Source organism: Streptopelia decaocto (assembly GCF_964273445.1).
Source record: "Streptopelia decaocto genome assembly, chromosome: 3".
In the NCBI taxonomy this organism is placed as follows: Eukaryota; Metazoa; Chordata; class Aves; order Columbiformes; family Columbidae; genus Streptopelia; species Streptopelia decaocto.
In genome coordinates, this window is record NC_138656.1 from 30,931,656 (window position 1) to 30,958,052 (window position 26,397).

At 45.4% G+C, this 26,397-nt stretch overlaps 1 protein-coding gene across 3 annotated transcripts in view; it reads left to right on the forward strand.

Moving 5' to 3' along the window:
* Positions 1 to 26,397, forward strand: part of LOC309438543 (uncharacterized protein) — a 57,974-nt gene that overhangs the window by 26,248 nt on the left and 5,329 nt on the right. The window contains exon 4 of one of the 3 annotated variants that reach the window (XM_082050103.1): positions 17,198 to 17,248. The exons of 1 other annotated variant lie outside the window; for it this stretch is intronic. In XM_082050103.1, the coding sequence (XP_081906229.1) occupies positions 17,198 to 17,248 (51 nt within the window). Of the gene's footprint in view, positions 1 to 17,194; positions 17,249 to 26,397 lie in introns of all 3 variants that reach the window. One more of the 3 variants, XM_082050102.1, reaches the window with a different exon arrangement.

A 26,397-nucleotide genomic window follows, 5' to 3' on the forward strand; every position in this document is an offset into this window, starting at 1 on the left:
CTCTTCTTTCCTGAAGGAGGCAGTTGAGTTGACTATGTCTTCACTGATGGTAAGGCTCACCTGCTGCCTTGGTACCAGCTCGTAAATGTCAAGGGCAAGGCAGGTAGGATAATCCAGTCCTATTCCTAAACTTTCAGCGTCAATCAGCATGACACAGGTTAGAGCATTCTTACAGGATGATTGAGGTTGGAAGGGTCCTCTGGAGGGTATCTTGTCCAACCCCTCTGCTCAGTCAGGCTCACCTGGAGCCAGTTGCCTAGGACTGTGTCTAGCTTTTGAATATCTCCAAGGATGGAGATTCTGCAGCCGCCCTGGACAATGTCTGCCAGTGCTTAGCCACCCTCACAGCAAAAGTGTTTCCTGAGTGTCTTCCGCCTGTCAAGGTCTTCAGGGTCTCACTGGTGTATCAGCTGCTCTTCCCTGATTTGTGTTATCAGCAAACTTGCTGAGGGTGCACTCTGCCCCATCATTTAGATCACTAATGAAAACACTGAACAGGACTGGATCCAATATTGACTGCTGGGGTCCATCACTAATTGCTGGCCTCCAACTAGTCTTTGTGCCATTGATCATAACCCTCTGAGCTTTGCTGCTCACCTCACTGTCTGCTTGTCCAACCTGTACATCAACAGCTTCTCTATGAGGATCTATGTTCTCTGTACATTGTTGAAATACAGAATTAATTTCTATGCAAGTCTACTCCAATTCTGTCCTGTTCCACGACATCTGTTAATACGATGTTCACCTTTCAGGTGTGCTGCTAGCACACTATTATTCTGATGACACATCTCTCCTTGGATCTCTTTCACCATTATGTCAGCCCTGGCGCAGAGTGTATTGCCTTCTCCATCCCTAGGGCCAAACACTTCTGCTCTTTATCCCTTCCTGCCTTGTTTTGCCTGAGTGCATTTTTGATCTGGTTTTGTAACACATGCAAAGGGATAACAGTTCAAGAGGGAGATGGACAAGTGAGCCACTATACAAGTGCTTCTGTCTGGAAATATTTATCTATCCCTTTTTTTCCCTGGGGTATCTGGCCAGATAACTGCCTTTTTTTTTTTTTTTCCTGGGAGCTTGCATGTTGGTGAATATAGCTATTTGGACTACCATGGGACCTAAGTACCACGTGGGATGTCTCTAAGTGTGAGCCAGTAGTTAGAGCATCTGCTGAAACATCTGAAACCTGGTTCCTTGAGGTGCTGCACTGAATCATGAAAGTGGAGATTAGGATGGTCACAGTGATTTGGAGTGCACCAGAGAGCTTGGTTGAGGGAAAGGAAGATGAGGGAAGGAAATTAGATGTAGCTGAAGTTTAGGAGAGTATGTGTTGAAGGCAAGAGAGATCTGTGGGACAGGAAGGGAAAGAGGCGGCTAAGAATTAGTGGAGACAGCTAGAGAGTCATTTTGTTCTACTGAGATTCCCAAAGGGACAATAATAGCACCTGGCAGCAGTGGCAGCAAATTATGAGCCCAAGGTTAAAGCCAAAGGCTTATCATTTAGATTGGCAGTTTTGCTGGCTACCTTCCCAACCCTGCTGTCTTTCTTTTTTCTCTAAGCTCTAAAGCCTAGTAAGAAGGTATTAGACTAAAGCTGATTCTTTGGCTGCAAACCGGAGAGAGGAGATCAAATGGGCATATGGGCACCACTGGCATGTGTCCTTGGACTGTGACTTAGGGAGAAGTCCTGAGTGCTACTGATGATACTGTGCAGGGCTTGAACTCTGTGTGTGTCTCTGAGGGGTAGGTAAGTAGGCCCGAAGGGAGCAAATTTGGAAAAAAAAGGTGTTCCCACCTGAAAGTGGCTGCCAGAATCTTTGCATGTGGATAGACAAGGTTGGGGTCTTGACCTCTAGCATTTTTCTCTCAAAGAACAGTTCCTACTGAGCTAGTGGAAGGAAAAGCTCAGTCTGCCCTATCTACTGGCACTACTTTATGGTGGGCTGCCAGCAGGCCACAAAAAAGTCACCCAACAAAACCTGGAGATCCTGACTACAGCAACAACACAACTGGTTAAAATGTGATTTGAGGTGGGATGAATGGCAGTGATGGAGTGGGTGCTGCGTTGGATTCTCAAGGGTGGCCACCCTGCAGCATATAGATGTTCTGTCTCTTGTGTGTTGGTGGTTGCAGGTCCTTTTTGAAGAAGGTTTTCTAAAGGATGTTTTGTTTCTTGTTTTGACACAGTACAGTGCAGAAGGATAATGCTGGCATGTTCTCTGTCCCACTTTCTGAATTCAACCCAAGTAGCCTCTAGAGCCTGGCAGATTAAGAAGTTTTTCTGCAACCTGCTTATACTTTCCAGCAAGACTGGTTAGTAGATGTTGTTTGGAAGTGAAGGTAAGGACCTTCTCTACAGTGCTCTCCTCTGGAATAGGGCTGGATTGTCCTCACCTCACCCAGCCTTGGTGTGTCTGGAGTAGAAGGGCTGCCTGGGCTGGGTCCCAGTGTGGCTCTTGAGTTGTCCAGATACCTCTCCCTTTCCACTCCTCCCTCAGCATGTGGCTCATTGTGATACAAATATCTCATCATTGCCTGGGGAGAAGAGGAGTGTGCAGGCAGCTTCACCATATGCTGTCACTGCCTATGTTGTATTTGGTCCGCGGATGAGTGGATCTCTCTTCAGGCGTTATAAGTGACGTCTTTTGCTTGTGATAGTGATCTCTGAAAAAGATAAAGCCTTACAGTTTACCTCTTTAGAGGATTAGTGAGGTGAGCTTGAGGAGACTCGGAAGGGTAAATGGCTATTTAGAAACCAAGCTGGCTGTTCCTCTTGTAGTCCAGAAAGCATCCGATGATGGTGGCGGTTTTCTGCTTGCTTTCTGATTTTTATATAGACTAAGAAACTGAAATTAGCAGAACAGATAGGTTAGGCTTTTTCTTTTGTTCATACCCTGCTACCACTACTAAGCATTGAATTCTCAGCTTAAGCACTTACACAAGTGACCAGTCTCTTAGAACTCAGAACCCACAGCCTACTACTGCATAAAAATCAGATGGTAAGAAACTTGTGCAAAAGACTACACAGAAGTAATGGTAGCAAGGAATAGAAAGCAAGAACTTGTTTTTTCCCTTTGCTTTCCACTGGCCCTGCTTAGCCCCCTATCTCTGAAGTAGGACACCTTCCTCATCCAGCACAACTTGACACTGGTATTTGAGAGGTGACACAGGTGTGCTTTGCACCCTGGAGTCATGCTGTGGGGCACTGCTTGTGAGTGAGAAGGAAGGAGGGAGGTGGTGGTTTGGAAGCAGCAGAAACAGGGCAGTCATGTGATGGTGCAGATTAACTATTAATGCCTGGCGTTTGTGCTCCAGTTTTGCCATTGCAGACTGAAAGCAAGCAGCTTGTCCTTTAGCACGTCTGAGACTTGAAAATGCAGCAGCCATTACTGTTCAATAGGCAGAAGCTGGCTGAACTTTTAAGGCCAAGCCTGTGACTAGAGTAAACGCTCTAGGAAATACTGTTTTTTGAGACAAGCTTTGGTATGGTAGGATAGCCAGCCTGGCTGTCAACAACACAGCTGTCCTTGGCGTGGGCTGGCGTTTGGCTCTGATTTTCTGCCTTTGCTCTGAATAGCTGGCTCTCCATTGTTGGCTCACATGAGAACTGCACTGCTGGGCTCTGCTTGTGCTTTCTTTCAGCCTGTTGATGTCAATGGGAGTTTTGGGCATTGGTCCACAGCTCATCTCACAGGAGGAGGCACTCAATAAAAGCATCTACTTCTCAAGTAGATGGAGACTGAGCAAATTCACTTCTAAAACTCCCAGCCCTTCTCCAGAGCTGTGTTCCCAGACACATGCTTCTTGTTGAGCTGCAATTGGTTTTGAGGAAATGGTGACTGAGTCAAAGACAAACCCTCCCTCTCCAAGCCAAAAACATATTAATTACATTTTTTTCTAAATTTAGGGTTTCAAAAGCATAAATGTCCTAGGGGCCACAGGTAAATTAAAAGCACAAATTAAGATACTTAATGGGAAACCCTAGTAAGTTCGCTGGTTTTCCTCATAGAAAATAATCTTTTCAATCTCCTGTTGGACTTTGCTCATACAAAACAATTTCCATAGGAATGAATTTGCAAAACTGAGGATCCTCTAGAGTGGTCGGACCTTAATGCTAATGAAGTCTGTGGTCATGTCTATGCTGGGGCAAACTATATTTTTAGTTCTAAAAATGTGCTTGTGTTTTAAAATCCTGGCATAGCTATGCAAGCTATAATTTCACCTTCATATGTTTGATTATAGAAAAAATGGGTTGAGCAGTTATACAAAGAATAAAACTCTGAATCACTTTGCAAGTTACCTTGTAATCCTATCGTAAGCATGCTCATTTTTGACGGCATAGATAAGTTATTTGCCTACCTGTGGAGATTTTAGGAACTCCTTGTTGCTTCAGAGGCTCCTATAGGCTCTGGTGTGATGGTATGTGGACATAATATGACTAAGAAACAAGGAACAAATCAATTTCCAAATTGCCAAACTAGTGGATCTGTGCAATTCTTAGCATAGATAGAAATGTGCTTAAAATGGGGCCAGTGAGATGTCTTGTTTTCTCACTGCTGTAAACATGTTATTTGTCCCTTTATGGGTGATATAGTTTGTGGCTGGGGGAACCACCATAGGTAATGGAATGCCCTGGGTTTGTTCAGGGAAGTCTGTTGCTGCTATTGTTTGCTGCATGTGCAGGAAAGACAAGCCTTGCACTAGAGTGTGGTGTACCTGGCTAGATATGGCTATATGACCATATATTGAGCATACCTTAATGTAAGTCTTGAAACCTAAGCTGTGGTGCTTTGGTCAGAGCTCTTATTGGAATACCATGGTGTTCATGATAGGTGTATTTTCATAATAGTTCTGAATTTGGTGTGCTACTAAATCAAGCTCTTAACTTGTTTCCAACTTAATATAATTTCCTGTCATCCTCTGAATAACTCTGCCAGCTCTGGTTTCTAAGTGTTTTTAGAGGAATGAGTGTAATTATGAGCAGTGGAAGTGGTGCTCTTGGAAAATGTTTTTTGAGCAGAGAGGCTTCTAGTATGACATCTTTTAGTATTCTTGCATCTTTCATCATACACCTAATGTTCTTTTCAAGTCTGACTGTTACAAGAAGCATGAAAGGTATTTTTGATGTGCTGATTCTTCCTGTCTGCATTTTGCAGACTCTTTTACTATGGGCAGTTATGCTAAAACAGCCTATGGAAAGACCCTAGAGATGAGTGAAACAGTAAACCACAAGAAGCTGAAAAAAATCAGATTGCTATCTCATGATGGGCTGCTGGTAGGGTTAGAATCAGAGAGCAGCAGTAACTGCTGCTCCAACAGAGGCTTGCCTATGTTGCTTGGTCCACTGTATAAAACTCTGTACTGAGTTGAGACACTGGTTCATTTGCTTTCCAGATGCAAGCATCCAAATCCCTCAAACACCCTCAAAACTATTCATATAAATGTGGTATAAATTTTTTCTTTTGTTATTAACCTTTTTCTGCACAGAGGATCTTAATGAACTTGGCCTTGAGACATTCAGGTTGGCCTTTATTCTCTGCTCTTTCTTCTTTTAGTTAGATAATCTGAACTCCTGCCCTTCTCCAGTGTGGCAGGTGAATGAGCCCTCTTGGTTCTAGGACATGACTGTTTTGTAAGCATGAGATAGGTCAAAATCCTGAACTGAAAAAAGGAAACACTGGAATGATTTGTATATTAAAATTGTTGTGTGTGTTATGAGTGCTGGCATGTGTTATACAGGCTCTGATAGAGATCTTATTGAGCTGAAGGTTTATTTCCAGCTATTTGCAAAGCGGATCTTGATGCAAAGGAGTGGCATACATGAGGTCAGCAGTTCTCAGACTGGTTATTTGGGCACAGCTGTAAGGATCGCTGTGCTCTGCTGACACCTGTTCAGAAGGGTGGTGACCTGCTTCTGGCTCTGAGCTGGCACATCACTGCTCTTGCACAGGGGAGGTTCGAACATTCGGCAGGAGTAATGTGTATCCTGTGCTGGAACCCATGAAGCTCAGTGCATTGCAGCATACAGGGAAAAGCACTGTTTGCCAATATACTTCTAGCGCTGCTTGTGTTGGGGACCAGATTCTGTCCCATCCAGACCCATGTGCAGCCTTGAGGATGTGAGTGAGGGGGATACAACAAGACTATCGGAATCCACAAGTGCTGATCACCAGTACTGAAGGGAACCATGTATGTATTTAAGAGGTTAAGGACAAAACACCAGGTGGGGGATACTGGCTCCTCTGAAATCCTTGCAAGCTGTTCACATGGGTACAGGCCTAAGCCAGCTGTTCCAAATTTGGTAGGTCAAACCCCATCACAGGCTCTGAGCTTTAATCCACAAACACCAGCCCAGGCCCCATGCGCTGTGAGGCAGGTGTGGACATGCATGTGGGCATGGGAGAATGTTCTCCAAGCACTGTGGTTAGTTGTGTGCTGCATAAATGGCTTAGCTCCCTGGAGAAAGAGGCCTTTTTAGTATTATCCAGCTAGCCACTTCAGCATGTTCCCTTGTCACTAATGTGTATGTGACATTCAGCAAGGTGGGGGAGCAGGGGGACAAGTAGGTTGTAGGGTATGTAGGAACAGTTGGGTTACATCATAATTTCTCTCTGTGGTTATTAATGTTCTACTATTCCCACTTTATGGATGTCTATTTGAAGACAAAAAATGGTCTCTCTAGTTTGTGAATCATATTCTGTCCTGTAATTTCTAACATAGTACTAGTTTATGTAAAATTATTTTCATGTGTTCATGCAAACAAATGAGATTTCACAAATGGAGATAGTCATGTCAAAGGACAAGATGCTGAAATATGCTGTGGGGCTGTGCAGACATAACATGTACATGTGCATGAGTGTCTTGGGAGGAGAAGGAGCAGGCCTTTGTGCCCTGCGTTCAGACTCTGTGGAGCCTGAGCAAGCCTCATGGCTTGAATGTTTGCTTGTTTGGGCTTCCCAGAGCTGTTTATGCAGTCAGTCTGCATTTGGCTTTTTCAAATTTTCTCCACTGTCCACAAATCCAAGTTCTGATCTGAAGATGTGACCTTATGTGTTTTCTGCTTAAAGTTGTGTTTGGGTGCTCCCAGCAGCACCAGCTGAACCCCAAGGCAAGGGTTCTCATGGGGTAATGTCCTTTGCACTCAGCTGGAGAGAGGGTGGGAGGCAATTCAGTCACCTTTGGAGGTTCCTAGTTTGAAGAACAGGCCATATCTGACTTCCATGCCACTGAAAAATCCTTTCCTCATTTAGTGCAATGAGTGTACCCCACGTTGCCCTATTTTTGAGAAGCTCCACTAAGACCAACCCTCTGTGTAAAAATCTGCTGAAAAAGTGCATATTCCAAGTTCTCCTCAGAAAAAAACATTGATCTCCATTGGACATTTTTTGTGGGGGATTAGATAGATACAGTGTGGGTTTTATATCTCCTGAAAAGTCCCTTGTGCTAACTTATAACCTTTAGGGCAGGTTTTTGGGCTGACAAACAGACATTCAGGGCCAAGATTTTTATACTTTTAAACATGAATATTTGATATCAACATCTAAAACATTAAGGTTGGATCAAAACCATGAAGAAATTGCCTTAAAAATCCAGAATTGAAACAATTTTGAGCTCTTTGTGTAGAGGGGGGTGTATTGTGTGTGTGGGGGGTTTTTGTTTGTTTGTTTTCTTCCCTGTGTACAGCTACCCTTTCCTCTGTCAGGGCAAATGTGAGAGCATGGAGTCTCTTCCAGAAATCTGATGTTCCAGATGCCTCAGCTGTTCAGTTTCTGGCTCGTATGCACGAGGCCTTATGGCTTACACAGCACCTTCAGAGAGACTGCCTTGTAGTTTTTCAGTTAGCTGAGGATGATGTGAATGTAATCTGGCACATGCTCTGGTAGCACCTGTGTGCTTTAGGTTTGGAGCAGCCATCTGTGGATTCTCTTCCTCTTTGTGTCTCTGTAAAGTCACAGCTGACAAGTCTGTACCTTTCACTGATTTTTTTTTTCTTCTTTGCCAGGGTGTACAGCTGTGTGACTTTCAGAGCCCCGTGTCTCCCTGCTTAGAGGAAACTGTGTTTACTCTGTTGCATGACTTGTGCTAATGTTGTCTTCCTGGTGTGCTCCAGGACAACATTTAAACAGCAAATGGTAGAAGTGTCTGGGGCTGCTTGTTTCAAGCCCCCAGTACTGCTGTTTCCCATGTGCTGCAGCAGCACTGAGGGGAATGGGATAAAGCTGCAGGAGGCAGTGTGCCTTCTGCCCTAGCTCTGCCATGGCAGAAGTCTGCAGGGAAGAGAGGGGCTTTGGAGTCATGTCTGAGATAAGGCTTCAGTTAACAGTCACAAGCTGGGACCGCAGAAGTGAGACAAGCTATGGAGACATCAGAGATATGTTAGTGTAGACTGGACATTCCCTGTGGATAGCTTTGGAGCTGAGGCCAGGAATGAAGGGAGGAAACAGTCACGTTGGCAACCCTGAATTAAAAGCCTTGTAAGCTTTTTCTCAGGAACTGCTACCATGCCTGCCAGCTGTGAAACTAGACCTACCCTCTCCTCCCTTCTCAGGCTCTAGTGAGCAGGAGGGGCAAGCCCAGCACTTGAACTTTGGTAACTTTGTCATGTGCAGAAGAGTGATAGTGAATTAATGAATCAGTCCCTTTCTTTATATTTTTGTTACTCTGCAGGTGCTGGAGTTTTCAGTCAAATCTGTTTCCTGCACAAATGGAGCTTTGCATTTTTTTCGGGCCTCAAAGAAAACTCAGCAAGGGATTTCGGGTTGGCGAAGAGTGAATAGATGAACCATCTGATGTACCCTGCAGATCAGCAGACTCAGACTGCCAGACCAGCAGTCAAAGTGGCTGCTGAGCCAGAGATGCTCCATACAGAGTGTTCACTTCCTCCATCCCCAAATTCAAATCAAAGGGCTAGTGGTAAAAGTGCCAAGGCAAATGTGGCCTATTTTCTGTGCCTAGGGAGTCAAGGCTTCTGTGCAAATCCAGAGCATATCTGGAACACCATATGTCACAAAGGTGACAGAGGAGCAGTAGAAAACCAGTCACCTATGGGCAGACAGAGTCTATTTGCTTAGGCGATGACTCTGTAAGTAGGTAGCTGTGTTTGCATTAGCTGTGGCTCTAGTGTGATGTTCAGGCTGAACTTCAAACAGCAGCCTGTAATTTGGATAACTTTATCTGCTCTCTGAGCCTTGGGAGTGGTGGGAATTTGGATGCTGTGCCAGGTGGCAGACTGTGCTGGCCAGGCTTCAGCTCACACTCTTCTGTAGCAGGCACTGACGAGGCCCAGCAGCGGGTGCCACTCTGTGGTGATCACCTGTGCATCTTTCCAGACTGAGATGCCACTGGCTTGTGCTTAATTAGAGAGTGATCACTTGTGCGATTGACTTGCTGTTCTGCCAGTTAAGACTGACCTGTGGTTCAGGGTCATTTTATATTTACTGTAGGCTCTCACCCATTCCTCTTCAGTAGTGACCTGAGACCCTCCCAGTAGTGCACAAAATGAGGTCACTAATGACACCACATTGGAGGGGATTTTGGTAACCACCGCTGTTGTTTTGTTGTGCTTTTTATGTTCCACCATTTGCTGAGTGTGTGGTCCCAGGCAAATCCCTGCAGTACTTATTTTGTAAGGCCTTGTCTGTGGTGGGTTTTTTTTTATTTGTTTTAATTTGAATTTTTTCTCAATGATTATTTAATAATCAGCATTTCCTCTGCTGCCCTGTCCAGACGTGCTAAGTGGTCAGTGCTTGCATAGTATGGAGGCTGTGGATTCGTGGCACTTGCTGACAGAGATCTTGCCTGGAAAACTGGGGCTCGGGTGTCTAATAGAGATGGGAACCCTTTACAACAGCTTCGAGAGACCTGATCTATTGATGTTTTTGAAGGTATTTCAGACAGATTGAGGATAAATGTGGCAAAAAAAACCCATTAATGACTAACTCAACTGAGTATGAAATAGAACTTTCTAGAAAGTTATTTCTGAGGCTTTTCATGGTATTCCACAGTATCACCACAGCTTACAGTCTTTGGGTGCTGGGGTTTGTTTTTGTAGGAGGGGAATGTTGGCCAAACCACTTGAATTAGCTTGTATTTTGAAGTGCTGTGAGGCTGTTTAACTTCTGGTGGAGCAGTCTGCAGGCTGTGACAGATGATAATTGTGATTTAAGGCTGTGGCTGAAATAACAGCCCTCCTGGTGCTGCCCTGCTGCAGTGGCTGGGCAGGGAGCTAGTGTCCACGTCTGGCACGTGGATGGGCTGGGTAGTGGCCTTGTACTCCTGGGCCCAGACAGTGGTTGCTCCCCTGGCATGGGGCATCTCTGGCTGAGAGCTGCACGGGGTGATGCAAATGCAGAGTGCCCTGAGGTGATTGCTGGGAAGGCCTGGCCCCCTTGTTTCTCTGCTGATTAAAGTCATGTGTGCCTGAGAGCCTGAGCCTGGCTGGGGGGTAAGGTCAGCTGGAGTTGCTTCAGCTTTACAGCAGTAAGGAGGAGCCTGCAATCTACTCTTTTTCCTCACAGTTTTTGTTCTGCAGAGCTAAGAGGTGATGCCCATGCCCTAGCAGCACTGCTTGGTGCCAAGGAATTTAAAAACCCAGTCCAAACCCAGCCTACAAAATAGCTTTAAAAGTGGGTTTTTGTGTGTGTTTTTTTTTTTTTTCTTTTTTTCTTTTGCTTGTTATCTTCCCAAACCAATTGAGAAGGCAGACTTGGAATTGTCCCTGCAGAATACTCATCACCATGTTGGTGAAAGGACAGAAGCTACAGCCTGGCTCCCTCACACCCTGCCGCATGGGCATGCAGCTCTGCTTGCTTGGGTGGGAGATGTCTGCAAATGCAGAGGGTGCTGGGCTGCAGTGTTTTAGGCTGGAGATGCCTGGAGCTATTGGGTTTGAGAGGGACCAAAAGCTTCAGCCTCACTGCTGAGCTCTGGCTGGGACTGTGTGGGGCTGCATGCCAGGCTTGTGGGAGTGCTGCCTTTGGGGGTAGCTGATCCCCTTCCATTAATTCAACCTGTGTTGTAAAAAGGGCCCTTCATCATGAGTCTGCTGCTGGTTTGCCTGCTTGTGTGTCTCCCCACTCTCTGGTGGCTCGCAGCTATGGGCCCATGGCCCCCTGAGCTGGCTGCCTGGTGCCACACAGTGGGACTCGGTCAAGCAGAAGCCTGCAGCCACAGTGTGCCACACAATAGCCACTTTGTGCAGCTCCCTGACCTCATCTGCCCACTGTGCTGCAGCTGCGCCCCTGCCCTGCGCTGTCCCCCTCCGCACACTTTCCCAGCCTGAGCAGTGATGGAGCAGGGGACAGGCTTTGTTCAGCAGCCAGCTGTGGGGAAGGCTGCTCCTCCTGGCCAAACCTGGCTCTGGGAGTGGTCGGGAAAGAGGTCGGGCAGCCTTCTGCTGTCAAATGCCTTCCCAGGAGAGAAGGGCTTTGCGGCTGTGCTCTCTCAGCCATCTCAGCATGTGCATGTGGCGCATCAGTGTCACTTCTGCACTGGTGTCTGCTTCACCTCCCTCTTACAAGAAGCATCTTGTTGAGGCCCCTTTAGCCCCCATATTGGGCCATGGAGCTGCTTCACTGCCTTGCTGTCATTTTTTTTCTCTTTGTGGATATCACATCACTGGGTGCAGTTTCTCCCTTTGTATCAGCCTTCAGCTATGACTTAGAGTGCAATTTTTCCTCACATTCTAATGTCTTCTTTTGGTTCTTCTGAACAAAGCGTCATCAGTTTGCTTCTGTATTTTCTGGGATGGACATTCAAGCTTAGTCTGCCTTGTTGTTCTTGGAAGAATCTGGTCAACTGGGAAACTGGCAGGGTTAACTGCATGGAAGTAAAACAAGAGTTATGGAGTTGAGGAGATTTCTTCTTAAAACTTGCCTTAAAACTTTTTATCCTCTCAAAAGCTTTAAGATGTCAACAAGTGACAGACACATCCATACCTTCAATCAAAGTACACCAGCTCTTCTGTGAAGGGTCCTCAGCAAAACTCACAAAAGACAGACTTCTGGCCTGGTTGATGTTCTCTGGTCTTTGAGTCGAGTTACAGCACAGTTACTGAATACAGACTTTTTGTAAAGTCTTTTTTCTTAAACAAGTGAAATTCCCAGCAAAATTCTGAAGGCAAAACAAGCTGATTATATATCAGTATGTAGCATTTGTTGAAGTGTGCTCATTTATTGTAAGTTAAATGATGAGTTAACTGAGAGTTCCTGTGCTCTCTTATATGAAATAGACTAAACTGGTTTGAAAAGAATTATAGTAGTTAAACTGTATCCAACTCTACACAAGCCCTTAGGTTTAAAACTACAATCAGATAATAAAATTAAATAATAACAATAATGAGAAAAAAACCCCAACACCAGTAGACAAAAGAGTGGTTGCTGTGTCCTGTGGAGTTAGTGAAAATAAAACCATTGTAAAAATAGAAATGTGCATAGGAAAAGCAGATGTAAGATGAAAGGTGTTTATTAATATACAAGCTGATATTTTGCATTTTACACTTATTTAAGAGATTGATCAAACTCTTAAATATTTGAAAATTAAGCTGTTTGTTGGCAGAGTTCTAAATATTTATTTTTGAACTGCAGTAGCGTGACACAAATTGATCCTTCTTGAGGATTTCACTATTTCTAGAATGACCTTACATTAAGAACACCTATATTTTGTTTGTTAATATATATTACAATCATCTGGATGATGCAGTTTGAATACAATAGTTCTGGATACAGTAGCTTGTGTGCATAAGCAAATATGTGTGCCCCACTTTCCATCTGGGTTAATTCAAAACTGATCAAGTCGGTGTTAGAGAACTTGGAGCACTACTGCTCAATTGGAGATTAAGCAAGGCTGGACTAGAGAGCTGTGCTCTGAGAGAGACAGGGGGTGGTTTATCTCTGCTCTTAACTGCCACATCAAAATACCACATTATGTGCAGCAAAGCCACACGTGCCAGTTCAGGGGTTCATTACTGCATGTCATTCTGTAAATATGTCACTCTCTAAATGATCATTTCTAGTCCCTGCAACTTTCTTTTGAATCCAGGTCCAGGATGGAGAGAGTCACTGGATTAAAAACCAAGTATCTGTATAAGGGGAGGTGAGATTGGTGGGAAGGTTCTTAGGTGGAACTGATTCTGCTGTTTTCTGGGAGTTTAACCCTAAAATGTTCCAATTCAGGCTTATTTTTAGAGCATGGCATAACTCTTGTGCCCTCAAAAGGGCTTTCCACATTTCCTTAGTCATGTCATTTCTTCCTTTTAAGTAGAAGCCACAGTAGATCGTAAAATAGACTTTCCTTTATGCAAATAATAGTGCTCCCAAACTGTAGGTTTCAGCTCTGATGCCAGCAGTCCTGTTGGAAACTAACAGGAGGGACTTTTTAATTGAAATAGGGAGGCTGAGCACAGATGCTGCCTCTCTTTCTTCCATTTCCTTTTCTGCAGGTGGAAGAAAGAATGCCAGAAACCAAACCCTAAGGTTTATTCTCAGCTCTGCTACTAACATTCTTTATGACCTTTGGCAAATCTCTGCTCTTCTCCTTGTCATAGCTCCCAAAAAAACCCTCGAGGAAATAAAACTGCATTTCCAGATTGGCCTAGTAGTTAGGAATAATTGTGGGGTTACTAAACTGAATGTGTCATTTTTCTTATAGGCTGTTCCTCCTGGCTTTCAGCTACTGCAAGCCATGTAGCCAAATAAATGTTATTTCAGCTCTGTCTTGTATCTATGTAAATAAGAGTTAATGAGTTGCTGCATCTTGTGGCTGGTTTGTGACGTGGAGGTCTCCAGAGGGAGGATGAGGAGAGTCTGCCGTGGAAAGTCCCTGGCAGTTGCTAGGCAGCACTGCGTTGTAGCTTCCCTGTCCGAAAGTCTGCGCCCAGGTTTGGCAAGGAAAGGGAGAACTGAGGTATGGAAAACCATACAAAGATACTTGACTTTTTGTAAAGCATGGCTTTACTGTGCTGGGTACAGAGAGCATGTGGCTGCAAGTGGGGTGGAAACAATTTGATTAAATAGAATAACATTTGATAACTAGCCTTCTATTTATTCATTCTCAGCTGCAGGATCATGTGGCTGGCTTGCTCTTTCTCTCCCTCCCTTTGTTTTGCATCTTATGATTATCTTGGGCCCTTGCAGTGAAGCTGGAAGAGTGTAGCACAAGCAGTCTTGCTTCACTTCCAGTCTAAGTGGAAGTAGGAAAACCCAGCAGTTCCAGAGAGCTACCTCTGCTGAGGTTTATGCTCCAGTTTTACAGCCTGTGGATGAGGGGATGTCATCTTTACATGTTACTACCAAGTCCATCAAGAAGCACACCAGAGATCACTATTAGCTAAATAAAATGTCGTGTAGGGCATCCTGCTCCTGCTGCACAATGCAACCTCTTTGAACTGTAGCAATAGTGCAAATAGTGGCAAGATCCTCATTTTGATTAAAGCTCATCACAACGGCATTGCTAATAGAGCACCTCTGTTTTCTGCTAGAAGCGTAGGACTTGGGGTACAGCTGAGCAGTTGAATTCCTCTTGGTACAATCTGGCTGGTTGTCCATCCACCCACAGGCTATTTCAAACTTTTCGGTCAGTCTTTGTTGTGTTCGTGTAGTTGCTGTCTCTGTTCCTCCAGATGTGTTTTAATAGAAGGCCAGGATGAGTAAATTTAGGATCTAGTTGCCTTGTCCAGTTTGTAGTTGGGAAATGTCTCTTGTTGCACCCTGATGAAGTTATAGGGGGATCTTTAGATGGGACCTCACTAGGCACTGGACCCCACTGGACTGTACTAGAAGGGGTTGTACTTGCTCCCTGGCCCACAGAGTTGTGTTTAAAGATACTTTTTCCCTTTCAGCAGAGGATCCTTTGGTGATAGTGAGGCACTGTGGAATTTGGTGTCACAGCCTTGCTCCATCCTTGGGGTTCAGCCAAGTACTACTGTAAAGCTCAGCTTTACAGCAGCCTAGAGAAGCTGAGAATCTCGCCCAAAGTCATGCAGATTGTAGTCAAATAGTATGTGGCAGAGTCTTGCTCTTCTCCAAAGGGTGGGGCTCGAAATCTGAAGGCCTGATTCTCATTTTTGTTGCTTGACCCTACTTTGTCTCACACATTTTATCCCATCAGTGGGCTTGTGGCATGAGCTATCTAGCTTACTCTTCCTCATCCCCATCAGCCAACATTTCACAACAATCTAGAAGAAAAGCTTATGGAGAGACTAAAACTTTGCAAGACCTCACAGCTCCTCACTTTGCCCTTCCTTGCACCCCTGGGATTTGTCAGCCCCACCAAGTTCTTCCTCAGTCTTTTTCACTGTGTGCCCGTGGGGGGGGGGGGTCTTAAGAAAGGCAATAACCTCACAGTAAATACCAGCCTTGCAGTAACTGCACTGCAGCCTGGCTGGGAATGGAGCCCTGTGTTTTTTATAGGAATTCCCAGAGAATTACTTGTTTAGTTGGGTAGCACTGGCTTGGGTTAGTTCAGTTCAGCAATTCCTTTTGTCTCCTTCTTCCTGGTTTGTGCAAAGACCTGTTGGATCCTTTTAAGTTATAAACCTTGGTGCTGCGCTGTAGCCTGTGCTGCCAGGTAAGACCTGAGGGCAGAGGCATCACTGTTGAATAACAAAGATGGCATTAAGATTCACCTGCTAAAGGATTAAAAGAATAAGCTCAAATTCCTCACAGCACCTCCCTTTTCCCCCATGCATGCTCAGACAGTGAAATATACTTTCCTCAGACCCAGAACTACCCATGGACAAGTTTTGAGACTCGCTGCAGTGCTCTTCTCTTTTCTAGCCGTGTAAGCAGGCTGTGAGTGTGCTGAGGGCTGGATTTTAGATCCAGGAAGATGGTGAGCATAGAAACGGTGGATAGGTCTCCAACTCCTTCAAGTCTTGGGCAGCTGTGTGGACTTGGACTGCAAAGGTGTGCTGGTGGGGTATGGAAATGACAGAAGGTGGTAGAGAAGTGGACTTCCCTCCCCACTCCCCAGCAGCACTTTCTACTGGAAAAATATATTATATTTTCACTTGAGCACTGTCTTCAGTTTTGTGTTTTGTTTTGTTTTTTTTTCCTCAGTTTCTTTGGGAGGTTGTTTGTATGGGTTTTTTTAAGCTTTTTGAGTTTCCAAGCCTATTCTTATTGTGTTGCTTTTGTCTTCTACTGGAAAAAGAAGGAAGGCTACAAACAAAAAGAGAAAGTAGAAAGATCTCACGAATTACCATCCATGTCAGTAAAAAGGTGACATGTCTTTCCACAGATCTTTTGTGTTAAGAACTTAACCTGAAAAAACACTTCAGTTGGTTTGTTAAAGTGTGTGTGTGGTGGGCGTTTCCCCACACTTCACACAGCTTTCCAACTGGAAAAGGGTAGAAAACAGTCATGAGCTTGGAAAATCTATTATTTAATTCAAAATCTGGTGGAGAAGTTTCTTCCTGACATGCCTCCCTCACCAAGTTTTTCACTATGAAAAATGTAGTTGAAATATTTTTTTATGGAAGAACTGTTTGCTCTTGAAGTCTTGTTTTTCCACTTTGAGTTGTTTTTTGGAATTTTTTTAAGTGGAAAGAATTACTTTTTTCACTTGCCAGCTTTCAAAGCACTGCCTCAGAACTGGGCTAGAGCTGCAACTCACCTGATTATTTTTGTGCTTACACAGAGTAATTGCTGTTTTAAGTATATCCTATTTGCTAAGTTGTGCGGTTCCTATGTTATGACAACTTTAATAGCTCTTACAGTATATGGCAAAGGGATTTAGGTCTATGGACAGGTGCTTTTTAGTTCTAAATAAATAAACATAATGAAAACAACTGTTAAATAATGATAGCATCCACATTTACATTAGACTTTTTTTTCTTCATAAAAGGAAGATAAATTCACTCGCTTCAGGGCTAAGTCTAACCACTAATTGACAGAAATTAGGAAGAAACTCCCTTTTAGGCAGCTGTTCCTTCTCTTTGTGGAATTTCTTGTACATTCTTTTGAAAGCCAGGGTATCAGCCACTGCCAAAGAACTCTGTGCAGGTTGGATGAGACGGTCTCAGATTAGGCTGATTACTTGATGGCCACCTCTGGTAGTTCTTAGTCTTTCATATCTCATTTAACCATCCATTCATCTTGTTTTCTGATTAAATGTTGATGAAAAGAGACTCCCTGCAACCTCCTTCTTTCTGTTCCCTGGTGCTACTGCTACTAATCCCTGGATTCTACTTCTCTTTCAGAAGATGCTGCTCAAGAAGAATTGTGGAGCGAAGACTAGAGTTATTAAAATTCGTGTAAGTTGCCCTTTTCTGGTGCAGTTCACAGAATCACAGAATGTTAGTTCCTTCATCTTTCCACATATATCTAAATGTGGTGATTCTCTTTTAACATCTAGGCCTAGAAGATTATTTCTTGAGGTTTCCTGTTGCTTGATCAGCTGCATAACAGTGGCTAGTCTGGAGTATAGATTGCAGTTGCAATTTGTTAGGTGCTGGTGAGGCTAATAATATGTTGGCTTTTCCATTTTGGAGACTATGGGTTCAAAGCTTCCTCAGAGTGAAAGTCTGCATCCCCTGTGGTGAGCTCGTACAGTTATGCATGGCTGTTCTGTAGGGTGTAATTTGGATCCTTCTTGACCAAGGGAAGTGGTGTTTGGTAGGGGTGAGAGGTACTGGTGGATAGCTGTAGAAAAGGGACTATATCAGCCGGTGCACTGGCATCTGCAGAACTGCGTGGGATATGGGACTGGATGGCGGCAGATGAGGGAGCTAGGTTGCTTGGATGGCTTTGTAGCTGGGATGACACTGCAGTGTCTGAGCATCTCCTGTTTTGGAGCACACACACGCCTAGCAGGTCTAGGTTTACTAAACTCTCCTGCTTGTAGTTTGTGCTGCCTGCACCTCCAAGTCTGTCTCTAGTACTCCAACCCCTGACTCTTCAGCCAACCACTGTCTCCTTTGTTCTTTGTGAGTACCTTGGCTTTCTTTTGGTCGGTGCTGTGCAAGGTGTGTGTGTGACCTTGCACATGGTAGCCAAAACAAGTGCCTCAGTCCATTGAACACCATATGATCCTCCACATTTGCGATACACAGGCAAAAATAGGTCAGGATGAAGAAAATGTTTCTGATAAAACTGTTACTTTCACTGCAGTAGTTGCAGCCTTGCAAGAGAGATGAATGACAGACCAGGATCCTTCAGGGTTTACACCTTGCCCAGCAGGAAATGGGATTCATGCTTTATGGACTCAGAAGCGCTACTGTTACGGGTGTGCTGTTTGGTGCCCATGCCCATCACTGCTTTGTGGGTGAATTTGGTGTTTGAGAGGAGGAGGAGCAGGTAGAGCTGGCTAGAGCCTTGTGCAGATCTGGATGGTATTTCTCCAGCTCCTCATATGCCTTCTGCCAGGGTACTTCAGTCCTGTCTTCCAGCAGCCCCACTTCTGATTGCACAATTAATCCTGATTTGTTATGTGTTCTCTTATGCTCCTGCCTGAGTTGTTTTCAGTAGAGCTTTCTGCTTCTGTGCCCTGTGAGCTCTCCCTGGACTGTGCCTGTCAATCAGACCTACCAACAGTCTAATCTTGCTGCGGTGTTTTAGTGCAACTTGTTTATTTCCTTCCTTTATGCCTGTCCCATGTGCTTTCACTTTTTTTTTTCTGAGTGTTCCTAACTGGAGCTATTTCCAGTGCAGCTTGGTGACAGTCCCCTGGTCCCTGGGGTTTCAGTGACACCTCAGTGGGGTGGTTTCCCCTGATGCCTTGAGCTCATTGTTGCAGCTTACTCTTGTGTCCTTGAGGAATCTGAGAGGCAGAATTATCCCTTTGCTCCCTACTGATCCCATGTCTGCTCACACTAAAACAAACAGCAGAAACTGAGAGCACACACTTCTGACAGCACAGAAACAATGCTGCTCTGGCCAGCCTTGCCAAGCTGGGACAGTGTATCTCTACCTAAGGTGCTTGTGTGGTTTCTATGACAATAGCATATGGTACTTCACAGTCTCTTGTTGGTTTGTAGTGGTGAAAGAGCTGTTAGGTAAAGGAGCATTTTTGCTTCCAATTTTCAAATGATTAAAAGTGCTCCTTTTGTGTACCCAGCTTAGAAAGGAGGCTGCACGTTCCTGGCAGAATACCTTGCTGAGGTGCCTCAGCTCTGGAAGCAGCTGAGAAAGATCAATACCTCCGAAGGATGATACTGTGCTCTCAATATAAAAGGAAACCTCAATCCAGCCAGTAAGACATGCTTGGCACAGGGTTCCTTCTCAGTGTTGCCCAGCAGCAGGACAAGTTGAAATACAGGAGATTCAGGTTGCCTGGAGAAATTGTGAAGTCTCTGTCCATGGAGATGTTTAAAGCATGCCAGGACATGGTCTTGGGCAATATGTGCTTGCATATCTGACTGGTATATTGGTTGCCTTGACCTCTTGGGGCTTTGCTGGCATGTCAGGATACAAGGTAGATGCTAGTCTGCTGCAAGTCTCTCATTGGAAGGTGAGATGGAAGAGCAGTGTTTTTGCCCTCTGGCACTGAAACACAGTTTCAACCCTTGGAAATATTCATGGTCCTTGGGAGTCTTTCTCAAACAAGTGACCTAGGCTGGGTTTTGCTTCTCCACATGCTGTTTTGATGCTAAGGTACCACCTTGTCATTTGTTCCTGTACTTCAGTTTCCCATGGGTCAACTCAGGCGGTGTTAGGCTACAGCCTTTTCACTCAGCAGTTCTTAAGCAGGACGATGGGACAGTGATGTGAGAAGTCTAATAACCTAGACAGATTAAGGCAGAGAGATTAATAAATTTCTCAAATGTGCCACAGCTCAGTTGTGTTTGAAATGTGTTCAGAAACAACAGCTGTGAGAGGTCAGAGCCTACTGTGAAGAGAAATATTAAAAAACTCCTTTTTGTCCCTCCCCAGTAAAGGATAATGGAACAGGAGAATTGGCCCCTGTGGGCAGGCGAGCAGAGATAAATTGGAGGTGACGGTTTGTGTATGAAGTATGGATTTGTGCATAATAGATGTAGCATAGCGCATGTCAGTGCAAGATGAGGGGTGGATGTGGGCCTACACAGGTGTTGCACAGTGAGGCGAGCAGTGTGTGCGCACAGACCTGGTCACTGGTGTCCCAAAGTGTCAGCCAGTGTCATGTCTGTAACTGGAAGCAAGGTGAATCAGAGTGGTTGCACACGTGTGTGGGAGTTTTAGCATCCAGGGCATATTTGCATGATACAGTCAGGTGCTGTGTGGAGACACTTCCTTAGCCACCGGAAAGAGGATGGCTGTACAAGCCCTTGCTCATAGGGTGTAACTGCCTTGATCCTGGACCAGGCTTGGTCAGCTGTAGCCAGCTCTGAATGCAGAGACACATCTTCTGGAGTCTTTCTATAATACTGCAAGTCTTCAGTTCTCCAGGCCGTCTTGGGATGAAGGTTAAAAGTCTGTCATCTAGTCCTGTTCTTGTTCCTGTACAAACTTCTACATGCAGTCTCTGAATGGGATTGGTGGAGCTGGGCAGCAGTAGGTGGGTAGAAGACACAGCTAACAAGCCCCTGGGTATCTTGAGAGCTCTTGTTGGGACAGGCAGAGAGGGAGTGAGGATTTCAAGGCCAATCTGATAATCTGACTGATCAGAGAGATGTTCTGATTTTAAATCAGAAAATAAACCTCTTGTGCTCTTGCTGTGATCTTATCAGTGTTGAGAACTCCCTCTGCTTGGACAAGAGCCATATCCCTCGAATGACTTCCCTGTCTCTTATCTCTTTCATCTGCATCCTAAAAGGCCACTGCAGAAACATGCTAGGTTTTCTTCTCCTAAAACAAGCAACCTTTTCAGCTTGGTGTTGAGCAGGAGATATGCTGGCCTGAGCCTTCTTGGCAGATGTCTGAGCTATTCACAAATGCAAGGCATACTAGGTGACAGAGCAGTATTGGTACAAACCTTTGGTTCTGGCTGCACAGCAAGAAGTAAAGATTTTTAAAAAATCAGAAGACTCTTTGTGTGTGTATGCGTACATATATGCATACACGCACATATATGTTGCCTCTTCCATCACAGGCTCCAAAGGTGCTTTGCAAGCCTTGCTAAATAAAGCATCCCAGAGGCATATAAATATTACTATTGCAATTTCAGAGTGAGTAAAACTGGGAAACTGGCAGAGAATGTGACTTGCCTGAAGAGAGAGTGTGAGGAGAACTGGAGTCTGGGCTTTGATCTTCAAACCACATTCCTTGAGCTGTGTCTGTATTCATACCTTATCATGCAGTCTAAACAGCTCTGACATTTTGGGCAGCAAAGAGCCCAAACTGCAGCTTGCTAACACTTTGTCCAACCTTGCTGGTTGTCTTTAGTGTGTGGCTGAGTGCCTAAACCTGAACCTGCCCTTTGGAAGCAACAAGAGAGACTCATCTCCCTGGCCAGTCCCTTCCTTGGGTTACTTGCTGGGCAGAGGCCCCTCATGGAGATTTTAGCACTCTAGTTACCTAGCACTTCAGTTACCTTTAGCACTCTAGTTACCTCAAGCTCATGTCTCTTGTTGATGGGCACATCTCTGCTGAGCAAAATGAAGGTGGTCATCTGCCAAGTGAGAGAACAAATACCCATTTGCTTATTGGGGAAACCAGCTCCTCCCAACCTAGCCATTGAGCTGCCTACTGAAGTTTTCTGTGTGGTGATAGCTGGTCCTGGAGAACCCCAGCCCTTGGTCTGAACAAAGTCTTTTGTCAGGACTTATTCAGAGTTTCTTCAGCGTGAGGAAGGATCCAGTGTAGCCATGGTTGGAATGCCTTTGTTAAAAACTATCCCAAATATCTGGCTCCAGACATTGTTTTATTTAGCATTTGTTTTAATGGATTTCATGGCAAAGACTAACCACCCTTCAGCCCGTCCATAGCAGACAGAAGAGGGACTGTCATATCTCTTTTCTGCTTCCTTAAAGAAAATATTTTTTATTGCTGCATACTTTTCATAAATTCCTGCCATGTATGTCCTTGTGCCCGTTAAATCATGTAAATGCTTGCAGAATACACATTGTGGAATAACCAAGAGCTCTGTAATGCAGACAGCACCATGAAAGTAGTGAGTCAGGAGGCTGACATCCTATTCTCAGCATTGTCCTTGCTTAGTGGTTTGATGCAGGTTGTAGGTCTGGTTTAAGAAAGGGAGGGTGAGGAAGGGTAGAAAGCTGGTTAGGACTGAGGTGCAGCCCAGTGACCATCTGCTTCTGGGACAGACCTGTGTGTTGGTGGTAGCTGTGGCTGGTGGTGCTGTGGTTCAAGGGACTGGGAAGTGGCAAGGCATGTTTCACAGAGAGGGGGGCAGATTTGGTGACTTTTGGGTCATGCTTGGGTGATGGAGCAGAGAGAGAGGGGTGGGGGATGGCAGAAAGTCACAGCGGCTCTACCGCTGTTTTCTGAGAGAGCTTCAAGTCCAGGATGGCAGATCAGGCACATCTTTTACCACTGCATCCAGGCCCATTGCAGTTGCTCCTTGCTCCCCTTTGTTCATGTGGCTGTGGGAACCTGACATCCATTCCCCCTCCCGCTCCCCAGAGCTGTAATCCTCTTTTCCCACACACCTCTCCCATAATACACCCACCTCCTGCACTTGGCTTCCACTGCTGGGGTGGTTTGTCCAGAGGCAAGTGCACTGTGTCAGCATGTGTTTGCAGCCTGCTCATGCCAGGGTAATTAATACTCACTTTGCAGTTTTAATTTGGGTTCCCTTTAAGTTAAAAGCAGCACACTGCTCTGTGCCAGCCTGGCTGGGGGGAATTGGGTTGCCCTGACCTCATACAAACTGGAAGCTGCACATGCCAAAGTAGGCACCACGTGCTGGCTCTGTGAGAAGCACGGTTCCTGGGGTTCCTGACCCAAGGGAGGAGGACTGCCAGGGCAGCCGGCTGTGATCCCTCCGGAGGGAGGGGTGGAAGATGTTCATGCCACACAGGGAAGGCTGGAAAGGGGAAGGAGAAGACAAGGTAGTGTCACTTGTGTATAGACAAAACAGCTATGGACTCTCATATAGTTGAGGGATTTAGGGCCAAATTGTGCCTTGCCTGTGTCTGTGCTTGCTTTGGAGCATGGAGAGGACTTGTGCCTGTACCTCTTCCCGCTCTGGCACACGCAGACCATAGGGTGTCGTTAGGAACTGCTGCAGGTGTGTGCAGGGAAGCACAGGCCATTTTGTATCAGGAGAAAAAGTGGAGACATGACACAGCTCACTAGTGGGGGACAGGGTTAATTCACTTGTTCCTAAGAGATTTGTGTGGCCTTCAGAGGGACCCTGGAGCAGCGAGTTCCCCAAGTTGGCCAGGGAGCACTGACAGCCTGGCCCTCTGAATGACCATCTGTCGCTTTTCCTTGTGGAGTCTCCTTCCTTCAGACTGTCAGGCAGGCAAAATCAAAGCTTGCAGTCAGCTTTCTCAAAGATGTGTGAGAGAGAGGAGAAGAAAGGCTTATTACACTGGTGCCAGCAAGGACCTATATCTGAAAGTGGCCTATTTCTGCTTTTGGGCAAGTGACCAGCAAGCATCTGCTAGGCCCTTTGAAGTACCTTCCAAAAAAGTGCAGTGTTGTCTGTCTGGTGGCACCTCTCGAAGTTTGGTAGTTGCCATCTAACAGGTCTGCACACACATTTACAAATGTTTGATAGATTTTTTTTTTTTTTCCCTTTCTAAGAGGAACAGTAATGTGTTTGTAAGCTATTGAACTGGTCTTTGCAATGTGGTTGCATAAAAGGAAGTAGGTGTTAGGCAGCCTTATGTTGGTGAAGGAAGACAGACCTTTCAGCCTTTTAGGGAAGGGTAATGAAGAACACAGAAAATAGTGATAACTGTGAAGTTTTGTTTTCCTTGTCAGAACAGCATTTGGAATTGATATTTTCTTTTATTGGAAGAGAAGGGAGAAGAGTAGCCTTAAAATGAAGTTCAGTCACGGTTTATCTTTTAGCTCTCCCCTGAAATGAAATTGCATGTAAACTTGGGGTTGGAGGAGAGACTTTAAGGAGGGAAGAGGTTTGCCATTGAAAAGTTATTCTTTGAGGTACTCCAGGTCTGTGACTGAAATAAATTGTCAGGCCTCGTTGGAGTTAATGAAGAAGCAGTTATATGTGAATTTCTGCTCCACTGGAGGAGCTAGTCAGTGACTTTCTTGAAAACTGCCTGAAGTGAGACCATAATTGGAAAGAAATCACCTCTCATCTGAGGGGCACAACATCTAGATGCTAGTTCATCCTGGCTGCCTGACTATGGTGTATGTATTATACACAGGAGAAACTGAGGCACAGATGATGGGAAGCGACTTGGTCAGGGCTGTGTCCAGAATGACAGATGTAGCTAGGAACAGGCCTGAAGGTCCCCTTCCCTTGCTCGCTGCTGGTGGTTTCACACATTGAATTTGAAGTGTCACCAGTTTCTTTTCTAACTGCCTGGCAGGGGTGAGCAGAAGACACAGTGGAGCTAAAAGCAGTGTACCTGTAAATGTTCCCCTGGGGATTCTGACAGCCTTTACTCTCTCTGTGCCCTGCCTGAACATCAATACTACCTCTGGCTCTGTCCACTCCTGGGCAAGGTGATTGTCTCACAAACAGGCAGCGTTGCAGGCAGGCACCCGTCTTTGCCAAGGCTCTTCTGGGGATTTATTCCTTTTCACACAGGGTGGTGGTGGGAATCGGATGCGTCTTTACAACTTGCAATTACATGGTGCCTTTCATCCCAAAGGACTTTTAACAAGTGAGTCTACCAACTGCAAAGGGATCATTCACCCACCACTGAGAGGCATCTACCACTGGAAGGCAGCATCCTTTAAAGGGAGCTCGGCAGTGTTTCCCAACCACCGGCTCTCAAGGGTAGGAAAGAAGAGACTCCTGTGCTTGCTTGGCCCTGAGTAGGGGATGGGTTGGCAGGGTGCACAGGCTGATCTGATTTTGAATCCTGCCAAGATAGTAGAGCTCTTATGAAAGAGGACCAAAGAGTATGAAGTGGGACTTAGTTTTGTATCACCCTTTGCACACCACTCCCTTCTGAGACACTGTTGTGTTAGGTAACTTCATTTTTCCCCTCCTGTGGGGGTTGTCATTCCCACAGCTGAAAGTACACTTGGACCTGTGCTTGCTTTTGCTTTGTCCAAAGAAGAGAACCATACTTCAGTAGAATCAAGAGACCAAAACTGAGTTATTTCACAATCTGCATTTCAGATATTTTCCCAGATTTCATAGGGGTTAGGGATAGGTTTCTAGGAGGAATGTGAGTTTGTGTTAGTAGATTTATCCTTTACTTGCTTGTCTTCTTCCTATGTACTTTTTGCTTGCTGAAACACAAAATTGTGTTACAGACGGATTTATGGAGCAGTTGCCCATTTCTGCTTTCTGCGGGCTCCTAATATGATTGAAATTCTAGATTTTTTTCTGTGGTCTCTGGATCTCACAGGTGGTCTTTGAAGCACCTGCATCCAGTCACTATCTGTACCATCTTTAGATGTGCTTTGTTAATGTGCCTCTGATATGTTTCAAGCCTGGTTGCTTATTTACCACCTGTATTTAATGGTGATAATGCAACTGGTGAGTACAGTACAGCTTTACAAGAGTGTATAAAAGCATGTCCGTATATGAGGGAAGAAGTGTGTGTCTGGGTGCATGCTGACAAGTGTGTGTGACCAAGGCAGTCGGCATGTAGTTGCTTGAAATGTGTGTAACACAAGCCCAGCTCCCTTAGGAGCTCATCTAACTCAAGTGAGCTGTGCAATGAGCAGCATGGGCATCTGCAGGTGCTGAAGCTACTGTCTGTTCTGGGCAGTTGTACAAGCAAGTGATGAGCTGTGCTCCCCTGGATGCTGGTGGAGTTCAGGCCCTGCTTAGCTTGAGTTACGATGTGAGCGGACAAGATTTGTACAGGTGGGGACAGCTTTCCGTGTGATTTCCAAGTCGGAAGGAGGTCTGTGTGTGCACGGAGGGGTGTCGACAAGCGATCAGGGAAGTGCATGGGGAGCACCTGAGACTGCGAGAGCAGGGGAGCCTGTGGAAGCGAGTGTGGGGCTGTGTGACAGAGTGAGCATCTGAGCACGTGCGCCTTCCTGATGGCAACCGAGTGCTTGTATCTTGGGCTGTTCTCCAGCTGGGTAAATACGTTGCTTAACAAATTGAGGGCTCTGGTTAATGATTGCCATTAGCACAGGGCCCATATTAGGCTCCATTTTGTGTGAGTTACCCAGCTCCGTGAATGCCATTAAAGTGAACACACTGGCCTTTAATGTCAAGCGTGGAGTGTTTATGCTCTGAGGAGCCTCTGCAGGAGCTGTCCTGGGGTTGCTCAGTAGGGGCTGTCAGGCAGGTTTATGGCAGGTTCTCTGAGGGCCTGCTGCGGCAGCAGCTCCAGCAACCTTCTGTAGTCAAAGCAATGTCCTAGGCATCACAGGCTGGTGCTATGTGCTTGAGAAGGGAGGCTGGCTAGGACAT